General features: G+C 53.9%; 1 protein-coding gene across 5 annotated transcripts in view; it reads left to right on the forward strand.

Moving 5' to 3' along the window:
* The window catches only part of TTC31 (tetratricopeptide repeat domain 31), a 102,667-nt gene extending 85,306 nt beyond the window's left edge, over positions 1 to 17,361 (forward strand). The window contains exons 2-18 of one of the 5 annotated variants that reach the window (XM_081207129.1): positions 3,448 to 3,468; positions 3,566 to 3,647; positions 5,342 to 5,583; positions 6,059 to 6,142; positions 6,257 to 6,325; positions 6,756 to 6,929; positions 7,758 to 7,898; positions 9,390 to 9,444; positions 9,616 to 9,706; positions 10,425 to 10,566; positions 10,660 to 10,764; positions 12,618 to 12,687; positions 12,909 to 13,032; positions 15,715 to 15,789; positions 15,940 to 16,042; positions 16,141 to 16,259; positions 16,542 to 17,361. In XM_081207129.1, the coding sequence (XP_081063255.1) occupies positions 3,572 to 3,647; positions 5,342 to 5,583; positions 6,059 to 6,142; positions 6,257 to 6,325; positions 6,756 to 6,929; positions 7,758 to 7,898; positions 9,390 to 9,444; positions 9,616 to 9,706; positions 10,425 to 10,566; positions 10,660 to 10,764; positions 12,618 to 12,687; positions 12,909 to 13,032; positions 15,715 to 15,789; positions 15,940 to 16,042; positions 16,141 to 16,259; positions 16,542 to 16,572 (1,701 nt within the window). In that variant the 5' untranslated portion in view covers positions 3,448 to 3,468; positions 3,566 to 3,571 and the 3' untranslated portion in view covers positions 16,573 to 17,361. Of the gene's footprint in view, positions 1 to 3,331; positions 3,406 to 3,447; positions 3,469 to 3,565; positions 3,648 to 5,341; positions 5,584 to 6,058; positions 6,143 to 6,256; positions 6,326 to 6,755; positions 6,930 to 7,757; positions 7,899 to 9,389; positions 9,445 to 9,615; positions 9,707 to 10,424; positions 10,567 to 10,659; positions 10,765 to 12,617; positions 12,688 to 12,908; positions 13,033 to 15,714; positions 15,790 to 15,939; positions 16,043 to 16,140; positions 16,271 to 16,541 lie in introns of those variants that run through there. The other 4 variants (XM_081207131.1, XM_081207128.1, XM_081207130.1 and 1 more) reach the window with 4 other exon arrangements.
* The last annotated feature ends 297 nt before the right edge of the window (positions 17,362 to 17,658 follow it).

Consider the following 17,658-nt stretch of genomic DNA (forward strand, 5'->3'; position numbering starts at 1 on the left):
AGCCGGGCTGCTGCTGGATCAAGCCAAAGGGTCCAGCACCCTTTTCTCAAAGTGGCAGAACAGATGCCCCCCAGGGAGCCCACAAACAGGACCTGGGTGCAGCAGCAACTCTCCCCACAGTAACTGGTGTTCACAGGCATCGTGCGGCAGATCCCAGTGCCTGAACCGCCTTTGAACAACGGAGGCAGAGAGCACTGATAAGAGGTGAAACTCAAAGTCTCCTAGACAAAATAAAAACTGGCAAATCGCCAGGTCTGGATGGAATCCACTGTAAAGTTCCCAAACATCTTGAAGGTGAAATTGCTGATCGTCTAATGAAAGGGCTGGAAAGTAGCCAATGTAACACCAGTTTTTTTTAATGGGATGAAGGGGGGGGGGACCCGGGAAATTGCAGGCTGCTTAGCTTAATTTCAGTCTTGGAAAAACTGGCAGAAAGTATTGTTAAAGATAAAATAAGCAAGCATATAGAAGAACAAACCCTACTGTGAAGCAGAACTAGCATGGCTTCTGCAAAGGCAAGTCCTGTCTTATGAACCTTTCATTGAGAGTGTCAGAAAGCATAAAGATAGAGGTGATCTGGTTAACATGGTGTGTCCTTAGACTTCCAAAAACTTTTTGACCAGTGTTTCCCCCCTCAGTTCTGCTGAACTTGCAAGGGCCAGGAGGCGAACGTTGACAGCTGAAAATACAAAAAAGGCAAACAAACCAAACTGCATTTTTACAATCATTTTTGGACCTTCCTGCTGAGTGAAAAGCATAGAGCACTATTGCGAAAATGTTTCTCCCAAAGTGCTAGAATGCCACAAGTAATTTCGTAAGAGAATGCAACATGTGCTATTTTTATGTGATATCCTATGTCCAGCTATGTGCACAGCTACACTTGCAAATAGCCTTAAGAGGCCTGACATGCAAGTCTCTTCAAATTTACACAAAGGCATCCATTTACAACATACCAGGTTATTATCTGTGGGGCAAACAATTGAATTAAAATTATAGCCCCAGAGGAGTAATTGTTATAGGAATTCTAAGGTCAAAAACACATGCATACAAGGCAAACACACATACATAATTATAGTGTCTAAAACAGTACAGGAGAGCAATCCTGAAGCCATTTTGACACTCCCAAATTGACCTCAAATATTTATCTGCAAGGAGGAAGGAAATGGGAAAAGCTTTCCAATTGTCTCCGCATTGTAGAGGCTTGCACCTCTCTGCAAATACAGTCTGGCAGGTATCTGTTAAGCTGAGCACACTATCACTATGTGTAAGAGATTCAGGAACTAAGTATTGGCATTACGGGACGCGGGTGATGCTGTGCTCTAAACCACTGAGCCTCTTTGGCTTGCCGATCAGAAGGTCGGCGGTTCAAATCCCCACGACGGGGTGAGTTCCTGTTGCTCGGTCCCAGCTCCTGCCCATCTAGCAGTTCGAAAGCACGTCAAAGTGCAAGCAGATGAATAGGTACCACTCAGGTGGGAAGGTAAATGGTGTTTCCGTGTGCTGCTCTGGTTCGCCAGAAGCAGCTTAGTTTTGCTGCCCACATGACACAGAAAAACTGTCTGCGGACAAACGTTGGCTCCCTTGGCCAGTAAAGCGAGAAGAGCGCCGCAACCCCAGAGTCGTCCGCAACTGGACCTAACGGTCAAGGGTCCCTTTACCTTTACTTTTAAGGCATTATCAGGTATCCTGGCAGACAGGAGAGAAGCAACACACTCAAATTTCTGCTGGGGACCACCTCTTTCTGTGATGTATGTATGATGTTTTGTGGGGTGGTCTTGAGCTACAGGGGAGGCAATTTCAAAAGTACATAGGGCCCAGAACTGTTGCAACAATCCCCGCCCCACTCACCCCACGCAGGGAGGGAAAGGAGGAACCCAGAACATTGGTGTGCAAGCTCTTATATAGACTTTTTAAATTGCCACCCTGTAGCTCAGGACCAATGGGACGTGGGTGGCGCTGTGGTCTAAACCACTGAGCCTTGGGCTTGCCGATCAGAAAGTTGGCGGTTTAGTTGTCCGTGACTGGACTTAACTGTCAGGGGTTTGGTGGAGGGCAAGGGGAACCATGGGGCAGGGTCCAGGATGCTCAGATTACTGCCACCAGACCTCCCCTTTCATGATGTAACCGTGATGTATGAGGGATGTAGTTGGGGGGGTGTAACAGCTAATAAAAGTTTGGATTCTCTTTTGTTGGGGGCTTCCATCTTGTTCCACCTTGTGGCAGGTGTCATGACAGTCTTCAATAAAGACCAAGCCTACTGGCTGCTGTTTTGCTCTGCTATTCCTGGCTGGTGTCCTTGTTTTTTGTCCAAGGGAGCCCTCAGATTTCTCCATTAACACTTCAGAACTGCTCTCCTGGAATATTTCAGACACGTGATTTATATACTTATGTATACATTTGCCTTGTACATTTATGAAGATATGATTTGTATTGTTACAGAAAAATCTAGGTGCGAGGCTGCTCAGTCCCCCAGCTGGTCAGGCAGAGCCCGCGGGTCCCTGCGGAATAAAGGAAGGAGTCCAGCCACCAACCGGAGCAAATCGCTGTAGTCCAAAGTTTATTGAGCAACAGGTTCAAAGAGCAAATTTGAACCTTGAGGATGGGGGGACAAGGTCTTTTAAAACTTTCCCACCATATCCCAGAATACAGTTCGTACAGCATCCTTGCTACATCACGGACATATCACAAAAGGGGAGGGGTAGACAGGGGTTACACTAGTTTAACCTTGGCAAAGATGTCCAGACAAGTCCTTGGTACCAGATTAGCATAAGCAGACATGGCGGGGCAAGACTCAGGTGTAAGATGAGCATAGACAAATATGTCTTAAGTGCCACCACCCACAAGTACAATAGAAGTTCCTTTGCATGTCTGGATCCTGAGGCGAGTCAGGGGATGAGACTTGGCTTCCCCTGGCTAACAAGGAGCCCAGCAATTGTCACCTCTGAGAACTTCCTGGAGTCCTTTTGCAAGGGGGAAATAGCTTTGGAATGGGGGGAACTGGGAAAGGAGATGGTTTTATATGATTTTTAAAGCTAGGTGACCTCCCTGAGCTGTCAAGTTGGAAGGATACATTCAGGCATAATATTTGTAACATTTAACTTTCAAGACGTGCCCCCTCCCGTGATTTCCGTAGCTATAGGAGACGTTGGCATTTCTCTAACCAGAGACTCTCGCTTCCGCGTAAGGGAAAGAGGCGGGTGAGCTTGCCCTCTGCCAAGATGGCGCCCGGGGTGACTTTCCCTCGACCAAGATGGCGCTCGCCCCTCCGCTTGCGTCACTTCCTAGGGGCGCGCCTTCCGTTTCCGGGCGGAAGCGGGCGGCGGCGGGCGGGCGGGAGGAGCGGCGAGATGCCCCACGCGCGCCCGGAAGAGGCTGCGCCCCGCCCGGGCTGCCCGAGGGAGGCTGGTACGGGGCGGGGAGGGCGGGCCAGGCTCTGACTTCCCCCTTCCCCTCGAGGAGGACTGGCAGGTGCGTGGCCGGGAAGGGGAGGGCGGGGGGCAAGGGGGAGGGAGGGAGGAAGGAAGGGGAGCCCCCCCCCGCCGCTCACCCCCCCTTCTCCTCCCAGCAGGTGATGGCGCAGCGGGTGGCGGATCACATGCCCTTCTTTCTCCACGAAGCCAACGCCGAGGCGGGACTGCTTTGCGCAGGTGAGGCGCGCGGGGGGGGGCAGGCAGGTGCACTGGGCCTGCGGGGGGGGGCGCGCACATGCAAACGTCTTGCAGCAGCAGCAGCATTTCATTTGTATGCTGCCTTCCCATAGTTGAAGACAGCGGTATCTCGGGTTAAGTACTTAATTCGTATTATTAAGCACTATTTCTGGGTTAGCAGAGACTGTAACCTGGAGCGTATGTAACCCGAGGTACCACTGTAATTCTTATTATTGGTAGTACAGTGGTACCTCGGGTTACAGACGCTTTAGGTTACAGACTCCGCTAACCCAGAAATAGTAACTCGGGTTAAGAACTTCGCTCCAGGGTGAGAACAGAAATTGCACAGCGGCGGCAGTGGGAGGTCCCATTAGCTAAAGTGGTGCTTCAGGTTAAGAAAGGTTTCAGGTTAAGAACAGACCTCCGGAACAAATTATACTACTTAACCCAAGGTACCACTGTAATACTTATACGCTGTGGTCTAAACCACTCATCCTCTTGGGCTTGCCAAGGTTGGCAGTTCGAATCCCCGCGACGGGATGAGCTCCCGTTTCTCTGTCCCAGCTCCTGCCAACCTAGCAGTTTGAAAGCACGCCAAAAAACGTGCAAGTAGATAAATAGGTACCGCTCCGGCGGGAAGGTAAACGGCGTTTCCGTGCGCTGCTCTGGTTCGCCAGAAGCGGCTTAGTCCTGCTGGCCACATGACCCAGAAGCCGTACGCCAGCTCCCTTAGCCAATAAAGCAAGATGAGCGCCGCAACCCCAGAGTCGGCCACGACTGGACCTAATGCTCAGGGGTCCCTTTACCTTTACTTATATCCTGCCTTTCTGGCTGGGTTTCCCCAGCCACTCTGGGCAGCTTCCAACAAAAGAGTAAAAATACATTAACACACCAGTCATTAAAAACTTCCCTAAACAGGTCTGCCTACAGGTGTCTTCTAAACGTCAGGTAGTTGTTTATTTCCTTGACATCTGCTGGGAGGGCGTTCCACAGGGCGGGTGCCACCACCAAGAAGGCCCTCTGCCTGGTTCCCTGTAACCTCACTTCTCGCAGGGAGGGAACCGCCAGAAGGCCCTCGGAGCTGGACCTCAGTGTCCGGGCAGAACGATGGGGGTGGAGACGCTCCTTCAGGTCTACTGGGCCGGTTCCCGCTGACGCACGTGCCAGTTGAAACCATGCTCAAAGCGGCTTACAACATGACAAGGTTTACACAATCACAAACGTAACAAAAGTCACAAACAATAAATAAAACACATCAAAAAGTACATTATTAAATGGAAACAATTTACACATAGATCATAAGATGCAAAACCAAAGATGCAACAATAACAGCAACAACCTCTCCCAGCCCCCTGTAAACAATACCCCTAGATGTGCATACAGGGGTTCCTGCACTGCAGGGGGTTGGGCTAGATGACCCCTGGGAGTCCCTTCCAACTCTATGGTTCTCGGATTCTAGGATATACACACAGATATTGCAACGGGGGGGGGGAGAGGAAGATGGTGTGAGTTTCTGAGTCCTGAAGGCATTGTCAAGGGAGCACATCAAAGCAAATGACAAACGCCCCTTGCAAACCATGGGAGCTCTCTTGACGGCTCCTAGGGTGGGTTTGCCAGGGGGCGTCAGCTGGGTTCCTGTTCCCCACTGCCTGCTCTCCAAAAGAGCTCACGCTCACTGTGTGGTCTCTCCTCAGACGTGGACAACAGGCCTTGCTGGTTTTGCGCCAATGATGACTACAGTGACGATGATTGGGGGAGCGACGAGGAGGAACTGGAGGAAGAGAGGGCCCAGAATGCCAGCCCAGCCACATTCTGTGGCTTCAAGAAATCCTTCCTTTGCAAGCCGCCTGCCTTTGCCCTGCCAGCAAGCAGCAGCAGTAAAGACAGCCCTCTGCTGGGCATTTCTCTGCCCCAGAAGCAGCTGCTCACAGCTGAGGTGAGGCATGCAGCCAGGGCCTGGTCACTCTCCTCCAGCCTTGCCTGCTTCAGGGCAGCTGCTTCTGGACTTCCTGCAACCCCATGGCTCTTGCCTCATTCTCTGGATTTCCCCTTAGCTGCCGATTTACTTCTCTGAAAGGAATTGGGGCAGGGGCGTTCCATCCCCTTTCCTTTTCTGTCCTTTCCATCTTTGCTGCCTGCCAGACCAAACAGCACTTCCTGAAAATAATAATAATATTATTATTATTTATACCCTTCCCATCTGACTGGGTTTCCTCAGCCACTCTGGGTGGCTCCCAACTGAATATTAAAACAGTATTAAACATTAAAAGCTTCCCTAAACAGGGCTGCTGCCATGAAGCCCCTGCTTGAATTCTGCCCTGCCTTTTTGTGGGGAGCCTCAGCGCATGCTGGGACAGGTGAGGAGAGCGAGGTGCGTCTGTGCACACCTGCTTGACTATGATCTTTCTCAGGAAGCGGCGAGGAATGCAGCAGAGTTGGTTGCCGAGGAGGAGCGCATCAAGAAGAAGGCTGAGAAGAAGAGGATGAAGAAGAAGGTGCTTGCCTCTGTGCGATCCGCGTGGTGGGGGGGGGCTCCGCTGGGGGAGAGGCTTGTGCCTCGATGTCCGTCCCTTGGCCCCATTGCGCATGCTGCTTTCTTCTCTTTCCAGAGGCAGAAGGACCGGAAGAAGCAGGAGAAGCGAGACCAGGAGCTGATGGCCAGGAGCATAGCGGAGGCAGTGAGTGGCCACTGGGGGAGTCTGCACGTTTGCCCATCTGCCACAGGGGATGTACAGCCCTTTCAGAGCGTTGCTGTGTCGCTTGCCGGCAGGTGCAGGTTGCTCAGTTAAAGTGGGTTTGCAGCGTCACGCAACCGCCCTGCAGGCCAACGGCAATGAGGGCTCAGGAAAAACCCTTCTCCTCACCTTGAACCTTTGTGCTGCTTCCAGGCTGGCAAAATGGGCCACATTTAGCGAAGCTCATTGGCAAGCGAGGGCCTTGTCTTTAGCATAGAGCTCCAAAGTCCAAAGGGTTGGCCTGGGCAGAGGTGGGTTGTACTGAGCCCCCAGCTCTCCTGCAGGTAGGGCCTGCGGCAGAAACCCCCTTGGTTTTGCCCCAGAGGCAGGTGGCTCCTTGCTGCCCTCACAGGCTGCGTTTCTCCTTCTGCAGGACGAGTATTTGAACAGCAGCAGCGGTGTGCAAGGTTCTGTCTGCCTGGCTGCCATTCCGAGGGCCTTGGGACCGCCCCGTCCCGATTCAGAGGAGAGCTCCACCCAGGACCTCAGTGAGAACATGGCTTCCCCGGGCAGGAGTCCCAGCAGGAGCACAGAGGAGGAAACGGAGGCAAGTGGGACCCATACCCTCCTCTGGCCCCTGGGAGGGAGACAGGCTCAGCAAGGGGGGGGAGGGGAAGAGGGAGCCTGTGGGTCTGGGAGAACAACCCAGCCCCACAAGTTGGGCAGGCAACCTGGTGCCGTCCCTGAAGTTCTCTTCGGCACAGCTGGGGCTTGTCTGCACTTCTAGTTGCGCAGCAGGACAGGCAATTTAGGGGGAAATTCCCTGTGAGAAGAAAATGTGTATGGTGGGGGTGGAATAATATTTCTTCCCTTTTGTGCAGTGGTCCCAGTGTGGCCCAACCGCTAACAGCAGCTATTTTCTTTCTACATTCTTTGGAAAGAAGAAACCGGGCAGAACTTGTTTTCTCATAACCCCAACAACAATTTTATTATTTATAGGCTGCCCATTTGAGTGGGTTGCTCCGGCCACTCTGAGTGGCTCCCAACAAAAGAATTAAAACACAATAAAACACCAAACGTTAAAATACAGGGCTGCCTTCAGATGTCTTCTAGAAGTCAAAGAGTTCTGTCTTTCCCTGACACCTGATGGGAAGGCGTTCTGCCCGATTCCCTGTCACCTCCCTGTTCTGCGCCTTGGCTTGACGTAGGCTGCGCATGGAGGGCCAGGGGGCAGAGAGAGGCTGCTTTCATTTGTGGCTCTGCCCATCCCAGCCCCATGGAACTGGAAGCAGCCTTTCCATGTGGGTCTTGTTTGGTGCTGGGAGGAGGCATTTGTCACCTGGCTTGTCTTTGGAGAAGTGCTCTTTTTTAGGGAAGGCGTTTGAGAGATTCAGGACGTGGCCCAGAGTTGCTCTTTCCTGTCTCTCGCCTGCAGGAGGAGCTTGATCTGACCAGCACTTTTGTATCGAAAGCTCGTCTCAAGGTGGGCTCCAAGCCCCCCCCACTGCCGCTGCCGAGAAAGGAGAAGGCAGCCCAGCCGGACAGAAAGGAGCCAGAGGTGAAAGAGCAGGAGCAGGTGAGGACAGGTTTGAGAGTGGTTGTTTTTCATAGAATCATAGACTTGGAAGGTATCCCCAAGGGTCATCTAGCCCAACCCCTGCAGTGCCAGAATCTTTGACAGGTGACCATCTAACTGCAGTTTGGAGAACTACAGCAAAAGAGAGTCCACCACCTTCTGCGGGTCATCTAGTCCAAACCCCTGCAAGGCAGTTATTTCCAACATTTGGTTGGGGTCTCCTTTATAGTCATTTGAATCCATTGGTTTGGGTCCCGCCCTCTGGAGCAGCACAAAGCAAGCTTGCCTCAATGAAGCTAATGGACGTGACTTTCTTGGGTTGATTAATTGCACTGGCTCCCGGAAGAGTATGGGGTCAGGTTCAAGGTGCTGGTCTTGACCTTTAAAACCCTTTGTGGCTTAGGGCTCTCGTATTTACCGGACCTCCTCTCCTGGTCTGCCCCACAGAGGACCTTAAGGTCCATGAATAACCATCGTTTAGAGGTCCCGGGCCCTAAGGAAGTCAAACTATCCAGGGCCAGGGCCTTCTCAGTGATGGCTCTGACCTGGTGGAATGCTCTGTCCCAGGAGACCAGGGCCCTTCAGGATTTAACTTCCTTCCGCTGAGAGCCAGTGTGGTGTAGTGGTTAAGAGGGGTGGACTCGTAACCTGGGGAACCGGGTTCGCGTCTCCGCTCCTCCACCTGCAGCTGCTGGGTGACCTTGGGCCAGTCACACTTCTCTGAAGTCTCTCAGCCCCACTCACCTCACAGAGGGTTTGTTGTGGGGGAGGAAGGGAAAGGAGAATGTTAGCCGCTTGGAGACTTCTTAGGGCAGAGATAAAGCGGGATATCAAATCCAAACTCCTCCTCTTCTTCTTCCGCTGGGCCTGTAAGACAGAACTATTCCGCCTGGCCTTTAATTTGAATTCAGCCTGATCTTTTATTTCCCTTCCCTTCTCTTCCCTTCCCTTCCCTTCCCCTTTTATGAAGATCACCCACTCTGAGACCCCACAGCCGATTCTTCCCTGGCCGCCTCGCTGGCCCAGGAAGGACCAGTTCAGCCAGCTAGCCCTGGGGATTACCTAATGCTTATTAGATGAATTTCCCCTAAATTGATTTCTGAACTTTGAATTTTATTGTTATTCATGTTTTTATACTGTATTTTATGCTGCTTTTACAACTAAGTGTTTTAAATTGGTTGTTAGCCGCCTTGAGCCCGGTTTTTAAACCGGGAAGGGCGGGGTATAAATAAAAATTTATTATTATTATTTATTATTAGATCTGCTCTAACTTAAGTTGAACACGGCCCATTGTTCTCTGTCCCCTAAGCTGTGCAAATTAGGAATCCTCGTCACTCGTGGGCACTTCTGATTAGAATTCTGGTTCTGTAGAAGATTCAGAACAGGGCAGGTGGGGGAATTGTGGCCTCGGTTTTTTGGCCACTGGTCACGGTCTTCCTCTCATGCAGAATTACAGGAGCCCCTGACCCTGTTCCTTGCTGCTTCTTCCAGGTTCTGAAGGCTGGGCTCCAGATGACTCCGGTGGAGCAGAGCATGGTGCTGGCAGGTGTGTGTTTGCCCGGGAATGCTGTCAGTCTGCCCCCTGCCTCCCTTTTCAGAGGTGCTGAGCAGGAGCGCTTAGCCTTCAGAGGGCAAAGCCTTGGACCCGGGTCCTCAGCAACCTCCCTTCCATTCCTGTGATGGCCTTTTCTTCTTGCTTCTTGCATGACCCTAAAAGATTGCGGCAACGAGACTGCAAAGCAGGGGGGCTACCAGGAGGCCGTGCTCCTGTTCACAGAAGCCGTCAAGCTCAACCCGCGGGAATACAGGTGAGCCCCGGGGCAGGGTGAGGTCCCCTCCCTTCAGCATGGCTGGGGGAGCTGTGCCAGAGTCCCCTGCCCTTCTGTACAGCGGGAGGGGGGTGTCTGGGGGAGCCTCTGGGGATCTGGCAGGATCTGGAGAACCACTTCCCTGGAGTCTCCCCAGGACCATTAAGCTGGCTGAGTAGAAAGCTGCCCCCGAGCCCTGGGACCGCCCACTACCTGACTCCAGGTAAGGCTGCAGCTCCGTGGTAGGACAGGTGTGCAGAAGGTTCCGGGTTCAAACTGCGGCGTCTCAAAGCAGGGCTTGCGGGAGGCCCTTCTCTGAATCCCTGGAGAGCTATGGCGGATTGAGACAGATGGAACAGTGAGCAGGCCCTGAATAAGAATCAAGCCACTGTTTCGTCTGGCCCCTGGCCATCCAGATGCCTGCTGAAATCAGGATTCGCACCCAAGAGCAACTCTTCCTTCCTTTGGTTTCCAGCAGCTGATTTTCAGAGGCATTGCAGCCTCTGCCTGCGGAGGAGGAGCCTAGCTGTCCTTGCCACTGGCCCTCGGTCGCTCTCCTCCAACCTTTTGTCTTCTTAAAGCAACCCAAGTTGGGGGCTTTCCCTGCCTCCTGCAGGAGCCAGTTCTGTAGTTTCTGTGCTGCTTAGACTTCCTTTTCTCCAGCTTTTCGCTTCCTGGGATGCCCACGAATTCACCCTCTCCCTCGCCCTTCCGCCAGGTTCTTTGGGAATCGCTCCTTCTGCTACGAGAGGCTGCGGTGCTACGCAGAGGCTTTGCGCGACGCCCAGGTGGCCCTCAGCCTGCACCCCGGCTGGCCCAAAGGCCTCTTCCGCAAGGGCAAGGCCCTCATGGGCCTCAAGGTAGGGGCGAAACGGGTGGGGCAAGGCTGGGAGGGTGGCCTCCTGCGTCCCCGGTGAGCCTGGATAGCGACCGTTCTTCTTCCCTCCCCCCAGCGTTACGCAGAGGCCGTGAGGACCTTTGAGGAGCTCCTGCACTTTGACGGCTTCCGTGGAGACGCCGCCGTCCAGCTGGAGAAGTGCCGGGTTCAGCTTCTGCTGGTGAGCTGAGCTGGAGGCCAAGTCCTCCGTGCCCTTAAGGAGGGGGCGCACAGGGCTGCAGCCTGGCTTGGGGCCGCCAGGATCCAGGAGGGCAGCTCGGCAGGGATAGTTTGCATAGGTCAGGGTATTTGTTGGGATTGGGCGAAGGAAGCCACCTGAGAAAGAAGGGGGTCACAGTGGGGTGGAGAGCAGCGCTAGGCATGTTCTGCCACTTGCGTGGATCCCATTGCGACACTGGAGATTTCTGGGCACCAGGAAGAACTTTCTGAGGGTAAGAGCTGTTTGACAGTGGAAGGGTCTCCCTCGGAAGTTGTGGACTTCCCTTTCTTGGAGGAATCTCAGCTAGAGATTCCTACATTGGAGGGGATTGAATGAGATGACTCAGGGTCCCTTCCAGCTTTGCCATGCTATGATTTTATCTACATGGTGCCTAGGGCAGTGTTTCCCAACCACTGTTCCGCGGCACACTAGTGTGCCGCGAGATGTTGCCTGGTGTGCCGCGAGATGTTGCCTGGAGGGAGGCAGGCGAGTCGGGCGGCGAGAGGCGGGGCGGCGGCGGCGAGGATTGGCCGCCCAGCGCGGGGCTCTCGCCGTCTGCCTGCCTGGCTGCCTGCGAGCTCAGCGGGCAGCGCCTCCATCCGCAGCGCCCGCCTCGCGGCTCTCATTCCCTGCCCCTGCCAAAGCTCACCCAGCCAAGCCGCGCTCTCCTTCCTGCCTCGCTTTGCTGCCTCCTCCCCCCCACCCCCAAAGCTTGGAGGTTCCCCGGCAAGGGGGAGGGAAAAAAATTGAAACTTACACTTTCGTGTGTCCCTCCCGGTGTGACGCTGCGCACTGACGTCACGGGGCTGTAATAGTGGTGTGCCTCGAGATTTTTTTCATCAAACAAGTGTGCCTTTGCCCAAAAAAGGTTGGGAAACACTGGCCTAGGGAACAACTTGCACCTTAATGTCAGCAAGACAAAGGAGATGGTGATGGACTTTAGGAGGAAGAGAGGAGAACTAGCCCCGCTGTGTGGAGAGAGTCTCTTCCTTTGAATTCCTAGGAGTATCTCAGTGAAGACCTTACTTGGAAAATCAATACAACCCAGGTGGTTAAGAAAGCCCAACAGAGACTCCGTCTCCTCAGAGTATTGCGGAAGAACGATGTCAATCAACATTTGATGATCTCCTTCTCCCGGTCCACAATAGAAAGTGTCCTTTCATACTGCATCACGGTGTGGGACGCTGGTTTGACATCAACTGATAGGAAGTGCCTACAGAGGGTGGTGAATATGGCACAAGATATTATGGGCTGTCCCGTGAATCTGCTGGATGAAATAGCGGAAGAATGTTACCTCAGGAGAGTGAGGAAAATTCTCAGGGATGATTCACACCCTGGCCGGCACTTTCTTGATCTCCTGCCCTGGGGCAGAAGATATAGAAGCAGGATTAGTCACACCAAGAGGGTAAAGAACAGCTTCTATCCGTGAGCTGTTGGGCTGCTAAATGAAAAGATAACAACAGGGCAACGGACTTTCAGGTTTGGTGGGTGTGCGTCAGTAAACGAGAGGTATTAAGACTAAGAGAGCTGAGTGGGGGGTGCTTGTGTAATCTCACTGTATACAAGTGACAACTGTATACAAGTGACAATAAAGTATTTCAATTTCAATTTTGTTAACCACCAAAATATCAAAACACGGTAGCATGTGTAACGCTGATGCCTCACAACAAATGAAACTGATCTGTAGAAAAGACAACTTGAAAAAAGAGACAACGCATGTATTTTTGTAAACTCAGATACCCTTAATAAAAATACATTTTAAAAACAAACACTGTAGCTTACAAATAAAGCAAACGATATTTTTCTTCGGACAGGAAAACGGTTTTGGCTCCTACCCTCCCGAGTGGAACGTCCGTGCCAGAGAATCCTCCTTGCCCCCGGCTGGTAAGAGGGCTCTCAGTGGGGCAGCTCCTTCAGTCCACACGTGGCAGAAGCCCGGCGGCGATTGTGGGGAGCTGCCAGTGGCAGGGATTGCAAGCAGCCCATGGGCTGGCAGCTCCCGGCGCGTGAGGGGTGGGGCGTTGAGCCTGCTGCTCCTAATTCATTGCTCCCTCCTCCTCATCTCTTCCTCCCCCCTCCTCTCCTCCCACTTCCTTCTTGGCAAGGTGAGCAGCCAGGTGGGCAACCCGTCAGAAGCATCTCCCAGGCCAGAGGGCACCTGGCACCTCTCACCATCACCAGCTCTCAGGGCAAAGGGCTGCTGCCATTGGCTGCGCAGGCCCCAGTCAGGTAAGGCCACGGGAGTGGGGTGGGGGGGAGGTCTCCTGGCTGTGGCTGTGGGGAGAGGCTGGGCTTTCACCGAACCCGAGGGCACGCTGCGTTCCCCAGAACATTTGTACCCTGTTGGGATACTGCCGGGGAGACGGGGGCATCAGGCAGGCCCCCAGCTGGCTCCAGACGATCACTGGTCTCCCGTGGAACAGCATCAGTCAGTCAGCAACACGAGCCTCAGATATGTTTGGAGACCCGTGCACGCTCTGTCAGCAGAGTGAGTGAAAGCAAAATGAACAGGATTTTATTCAGCATAGCTCAGGAACAAAGGAAAACATGTCTGCTTGCCTTTGTGTCCAGCAAAACAGCAGTACAGTCATACCTCAGGTTGAATGTGCTTCGGGATGAGCGCGTTTGAGTCGCGCTCTGCAGCAACCCGGAACATGTTACTTCCGGGTTTCGCCACTTGTGCATGCGCAGACGCTCAAAATGACGTCATGCGCAGAAGCAGTGAAAAGTGACAAGTGCGTGCACAGACGTGCCATCGCTAGTTACGTTTGTTTCTAGATGCGAACGGGGCTCCGGAACGGATCCCGTTTGCATGTAGAGGTACCACTATACAGTGGTGCCTCAGGTTACATACGCTTCAGGTTACAGACTCTGCTAACCCAGAAATAGTGCTTCAGGTTAAGAACTTTGCTTCAGGATGAGTACAGAAATTGTGCTCCAGCAGTGCAGCAGCAGCAGGAGGCCCCATTAGCTAAAGTGGTGCTTCAGGTTAAGAACAGTTTCAGGTTAAGAACGGACCTCCGGAATGAATTAAGTACTTAACCTGAGGTACCACTGTATAGCAAAAGCAACATAGAACGGAAGTTCCCAGCAGACAGTGCTGGAAGTAAACAGGCATGTGATACCCAACAGCCATGCCTGACCCTTTTAAGGTGTAATGGAACTATATCCTAACATACCCCACCTTCTTTCCTCCAAGGGGGTGTTGGTTCTCGTCCCCATTTTATCCTCCCCACAGCCCTGTGAGGTAGGTGAGGCTGAGAGCGAACGTCTGGCCCCCAAGGTCCCCCAGGGACCTCAGTGGCTGAGTGGGATTTGAACCCTGCTCTCTCCCTGCTCCCAGTCCAGCACTCTGACCCCATGGACACTGTGAGCCCAGGCTCCTTTGAGGCCTCTCCTGCATTCCAGGCCCTTTCAAGAACTGCAGCATCCAGTCTCTCAGAGCGGGGGCTGAGCGCGTACAAAATCAGCCTAGTGTGCAAAGGTTAAAAACTAGATGGTTTTGTATGCATTATAAAATGAAATCAAAAGAACTTTACCCCCAAAAAATTCTTTGGCACTCGGCTCAGCTTTGCCTGTGGCCCCATCCATAACCAGATTGTGGCCCTCAGAAGCTTGCCTCGAAAGCAGTGCGGCCCTGTCGTGGTTTTGCTCCATAATGATCCAGAGCAAGTCACAATACTTAGTAAGCAGAGTAAAGAAAACTTAAACTCAATGCAGCTTTGACCCAATATACCTGAAGGAGCGTCTCCACCCCCATCGTTCTGCCCGGACACTGAGGTCCAGCTCCAACGGCCCTTTGGCGGTTCCCTCCCTGCTAGAAGTGAGGTTACAGGGAACCAGGCAGAGGGCCTTCTCTGTTGTGGCGCCCACCCTGTGGAACGCCCTCCCACCAGATGTCAAGGAAATAAACCACTATCTGACTTTTAGAAGACACCCGAAGGCAGCCCTGTTTAGGGAAGCTTTTAATGTCTGGTGTTTTATCGCTTTATTATTATTATTATTATCATTAATTCTGTTGAGAGCCGCCCAGAGTGGCTGGGGAAACCCAGCCAGATGGGCGGGGTATAAATTATTATTATTACTATTATTAATGCAGGGTTCCCAAAATAGACCAGACTCAGCCAGCTTCATCCAGTATTGTTTGCTAAAGGCAAATGAGCATAACAGTTGACGAATCCTACTCTTCTGGGTTAGGATAGTTGCAACAAAAACCTTAACTTAAACTTACAATAAGACTAAAAACTTAGCACTTAAACATGCTGTATCACGAACAGATCACCACAGAGGAAACAAAGTAGAGAGAAGCAGGAAGGAAAGAGAAAGTGAAACCTGGGCTGTTCTTCTAGGAAGTGTGACCTTGGGAGATAGAGATGAGCTTAACTCAGCTTCTCTGAAGGCCTGACCCCAAACATCAGGAACCTTCTGCTTGTTTCCTGGCAGAATGGAAACTTCCAGCTTGTATCACACACAGAAATTTCCAGAACCTCCTTGAATCAAATAGAATAGAGAAGACCTTGACACTTTAAACCAGTACTTTCTGTCCTTCAGGAATGCCAGCCCTGACATGAGCTGGAAGGAGTTCCCTCCCTGCTTCAGCCTTGGCCGCTTGCTCAGGCTGCCCAAGAAGGTGGACAGGGGCCGGGTCCCGGCTGCCTCCTGCCTGGGCGGCCTTTGGGCTTGCCTGTTCCTGGCTGCCACGTCCGTTGCCACAGGGGCCAGTGAGCAGGTGGGGAGGAGCCTGGGGGCTCCGCAGGGAGTTGCCCCCAATGGGCTTGGGTGGGGCGGAAGCCTTGAATTTGCAAGGTCCAAGCGAGCTGTGGGTTGGGACGGAGGGAGCAGGGCGAGCCGGGGGGCTGAGCGTCCCCTGGCCCCCCGGCGGCTGTGGGTGACGATGTGCTCTTCTCCCAGGGAGAGGTTTCCCGTGTGGGTGGGGAACCTGACGCCCGCCATCACCCAGGAGGTCCTGCTGTGCTACTTCCAGCCGTGAGTATGCCCCTCCTTCCGCCCTCCCCTGGCTCCTCGGAGCCTCAGCTGACCCAAGCCGGGAAGGGAGCCTTGCTTCCGAAAGCCCCAAATCCTCCATCGCTTGGAGTCCGGCTGGCTTGGCTGACACCGACTCTCCTTGGGCCGCAGGTTTGGGCCCATTGACTCCATCCGCTGCCTCCCACGAAGGTTCTGCGCCTTCGTCAACTACACCTGCCGGGAAGCGGCTGAGGAAGCCTATGTGGCGTTGCAGGTGAGGAGGTTCCCCCCATCCTTAAGGGGGGGAGCATTGCTTTCTCCTGCCCCCCCCCCAGCTGTGGCCACAAAGGGTCTTCTGTGTTTCCCTCCCAGGGCGTGGAAGTCAGAGGCTGCCACCTCGTCCTGCAGCTGAAGCACCCGGTGCACGCCACTCCTCCCCTTGCCAAGGCACCCGGAAGCAGCTGGCAGCAGCAGGCGGCGCCTCCGAAGCGGTAGGCAGCAGGTGGGCATATGCCTGTTGCGGGCATGAAGAGCAGACGGCCGTTTCAGGCTGCCGTAAGGGATGTTGAGGCCTTCCTGCTGCCTCTCCCCCAGGGCCCCTCTCCCTCTGCGGGGCTTTGGGCGCGGAAGGAGGGGTGCAAAAAGGGAGCTGGCAACATGGGCAGGATGCCCTGCCGTCCCCTGATAGGGCTTGCGAGGGCAAAGAGGGGTGCCAGTGGGAGCAGTGTCACTCCAGGAAGCAGCAACCCCTCTCCTGGCTCCTCTTCCTCCAGGGAGATTCCTCTGGGCCCCCCGCCTTCCTGAGCGCCTCCTGGCTCCGCCGCCTCGGCCACCTCCCTCAGTGAAACACCTCAGCGGAGAAGTTGCTGTGCTTGCAAGCCGACATCCCGGCTGGGCCCCTCGCGGCTGAAGATGCGGAAGATGTGGGGACAGGCCTGTGGGCTGCACCCTTCCTGCGGGTCGGGGGGGGACTGGTGGTGGAGGACACAAGCGCAGTTGCCTGTGGGAGCCCCCCAGGCATGTGGGACTGCTGGGGGGGCTGTGGCCTCTGCCTTCTCCAAGGCTGCCCCTGGCTATTTGCTCTCCCTCTGTCCTCCCTCTGGCTTCTGATGAGACCAGGTGCAGATCAGGGAAACTGAGGCCGAGGACTGGGGCGGTTGGGGGGGGCTCTGCCCTTCTGTTGCTCCTGGGAGCCCTCCCTTCTCCAAAGCAGGTATCTGCCCCCACCGGGTGTGGAATGATGCACCTGCAGTGGGGCAGGCAGCTGCCTCTTCAGCCCCCCCCAACTCTACTGCCTCTGTGGGGCTTAAGTCCTCTTCTGCTACGGTTCCTCTGAGCCGTGCCCCTCCCTCAACCCCGTGCACTAGGTTCTGGTGAGAATGGGGAGGGCAGGAAGTTCTCTGTGTGTGGGTCCCCCTGCCTGAGGGTGTGGGGCTGGTGTTGCTGGTGGGTGGCCTTGGGGTGCCCCCTCGTTTGTGGGGCCCAGAATGCAGGAGCGTTCTCCCCCTGCCCTTTTGGATCTGCTCAGTGTGTTCAGGGATTTGTGCCTGCCACGTGGTTTTTACACTGTTCACAATAAACTCATTAAAAGCCGGCCGGTTCCTTTTGTAAGAGGCACACCTGTGAGAGAGGGCTGCTCATTCTGCCAGAATCTGAGCCCGATGAATTCAGGGCTTTGCCACAAAGGGAGCACAAGCGGCTGGGGGTGTGAGGCCAACCCTGCCCCCTTGGCACACCTTTCCCCTCTCTCTGGGCTGCTCCCCATCAGTGGAGGCCCACTCACGCCCTCGTCTCCATGGTCTCCTGGAGAGACCATAGCTGTCAACCTTCCCTTTCTTTGCGGGAAATTCCCTTATTCCAGCGCCGTTCCCTGCTGCTTCCCACTGCTGT

Source organism: Podarcis bocagei, assembly GCF_964188305.1.
Source record: "Podarcis bocagei genome assembly, chromosome: 9".
Lineage (NCBI taxonomy): Eukaryota > Metazoa > Chordata > Lepidosauria > Squamata > Lacertidae > Podarcis > Podarcis bocagei.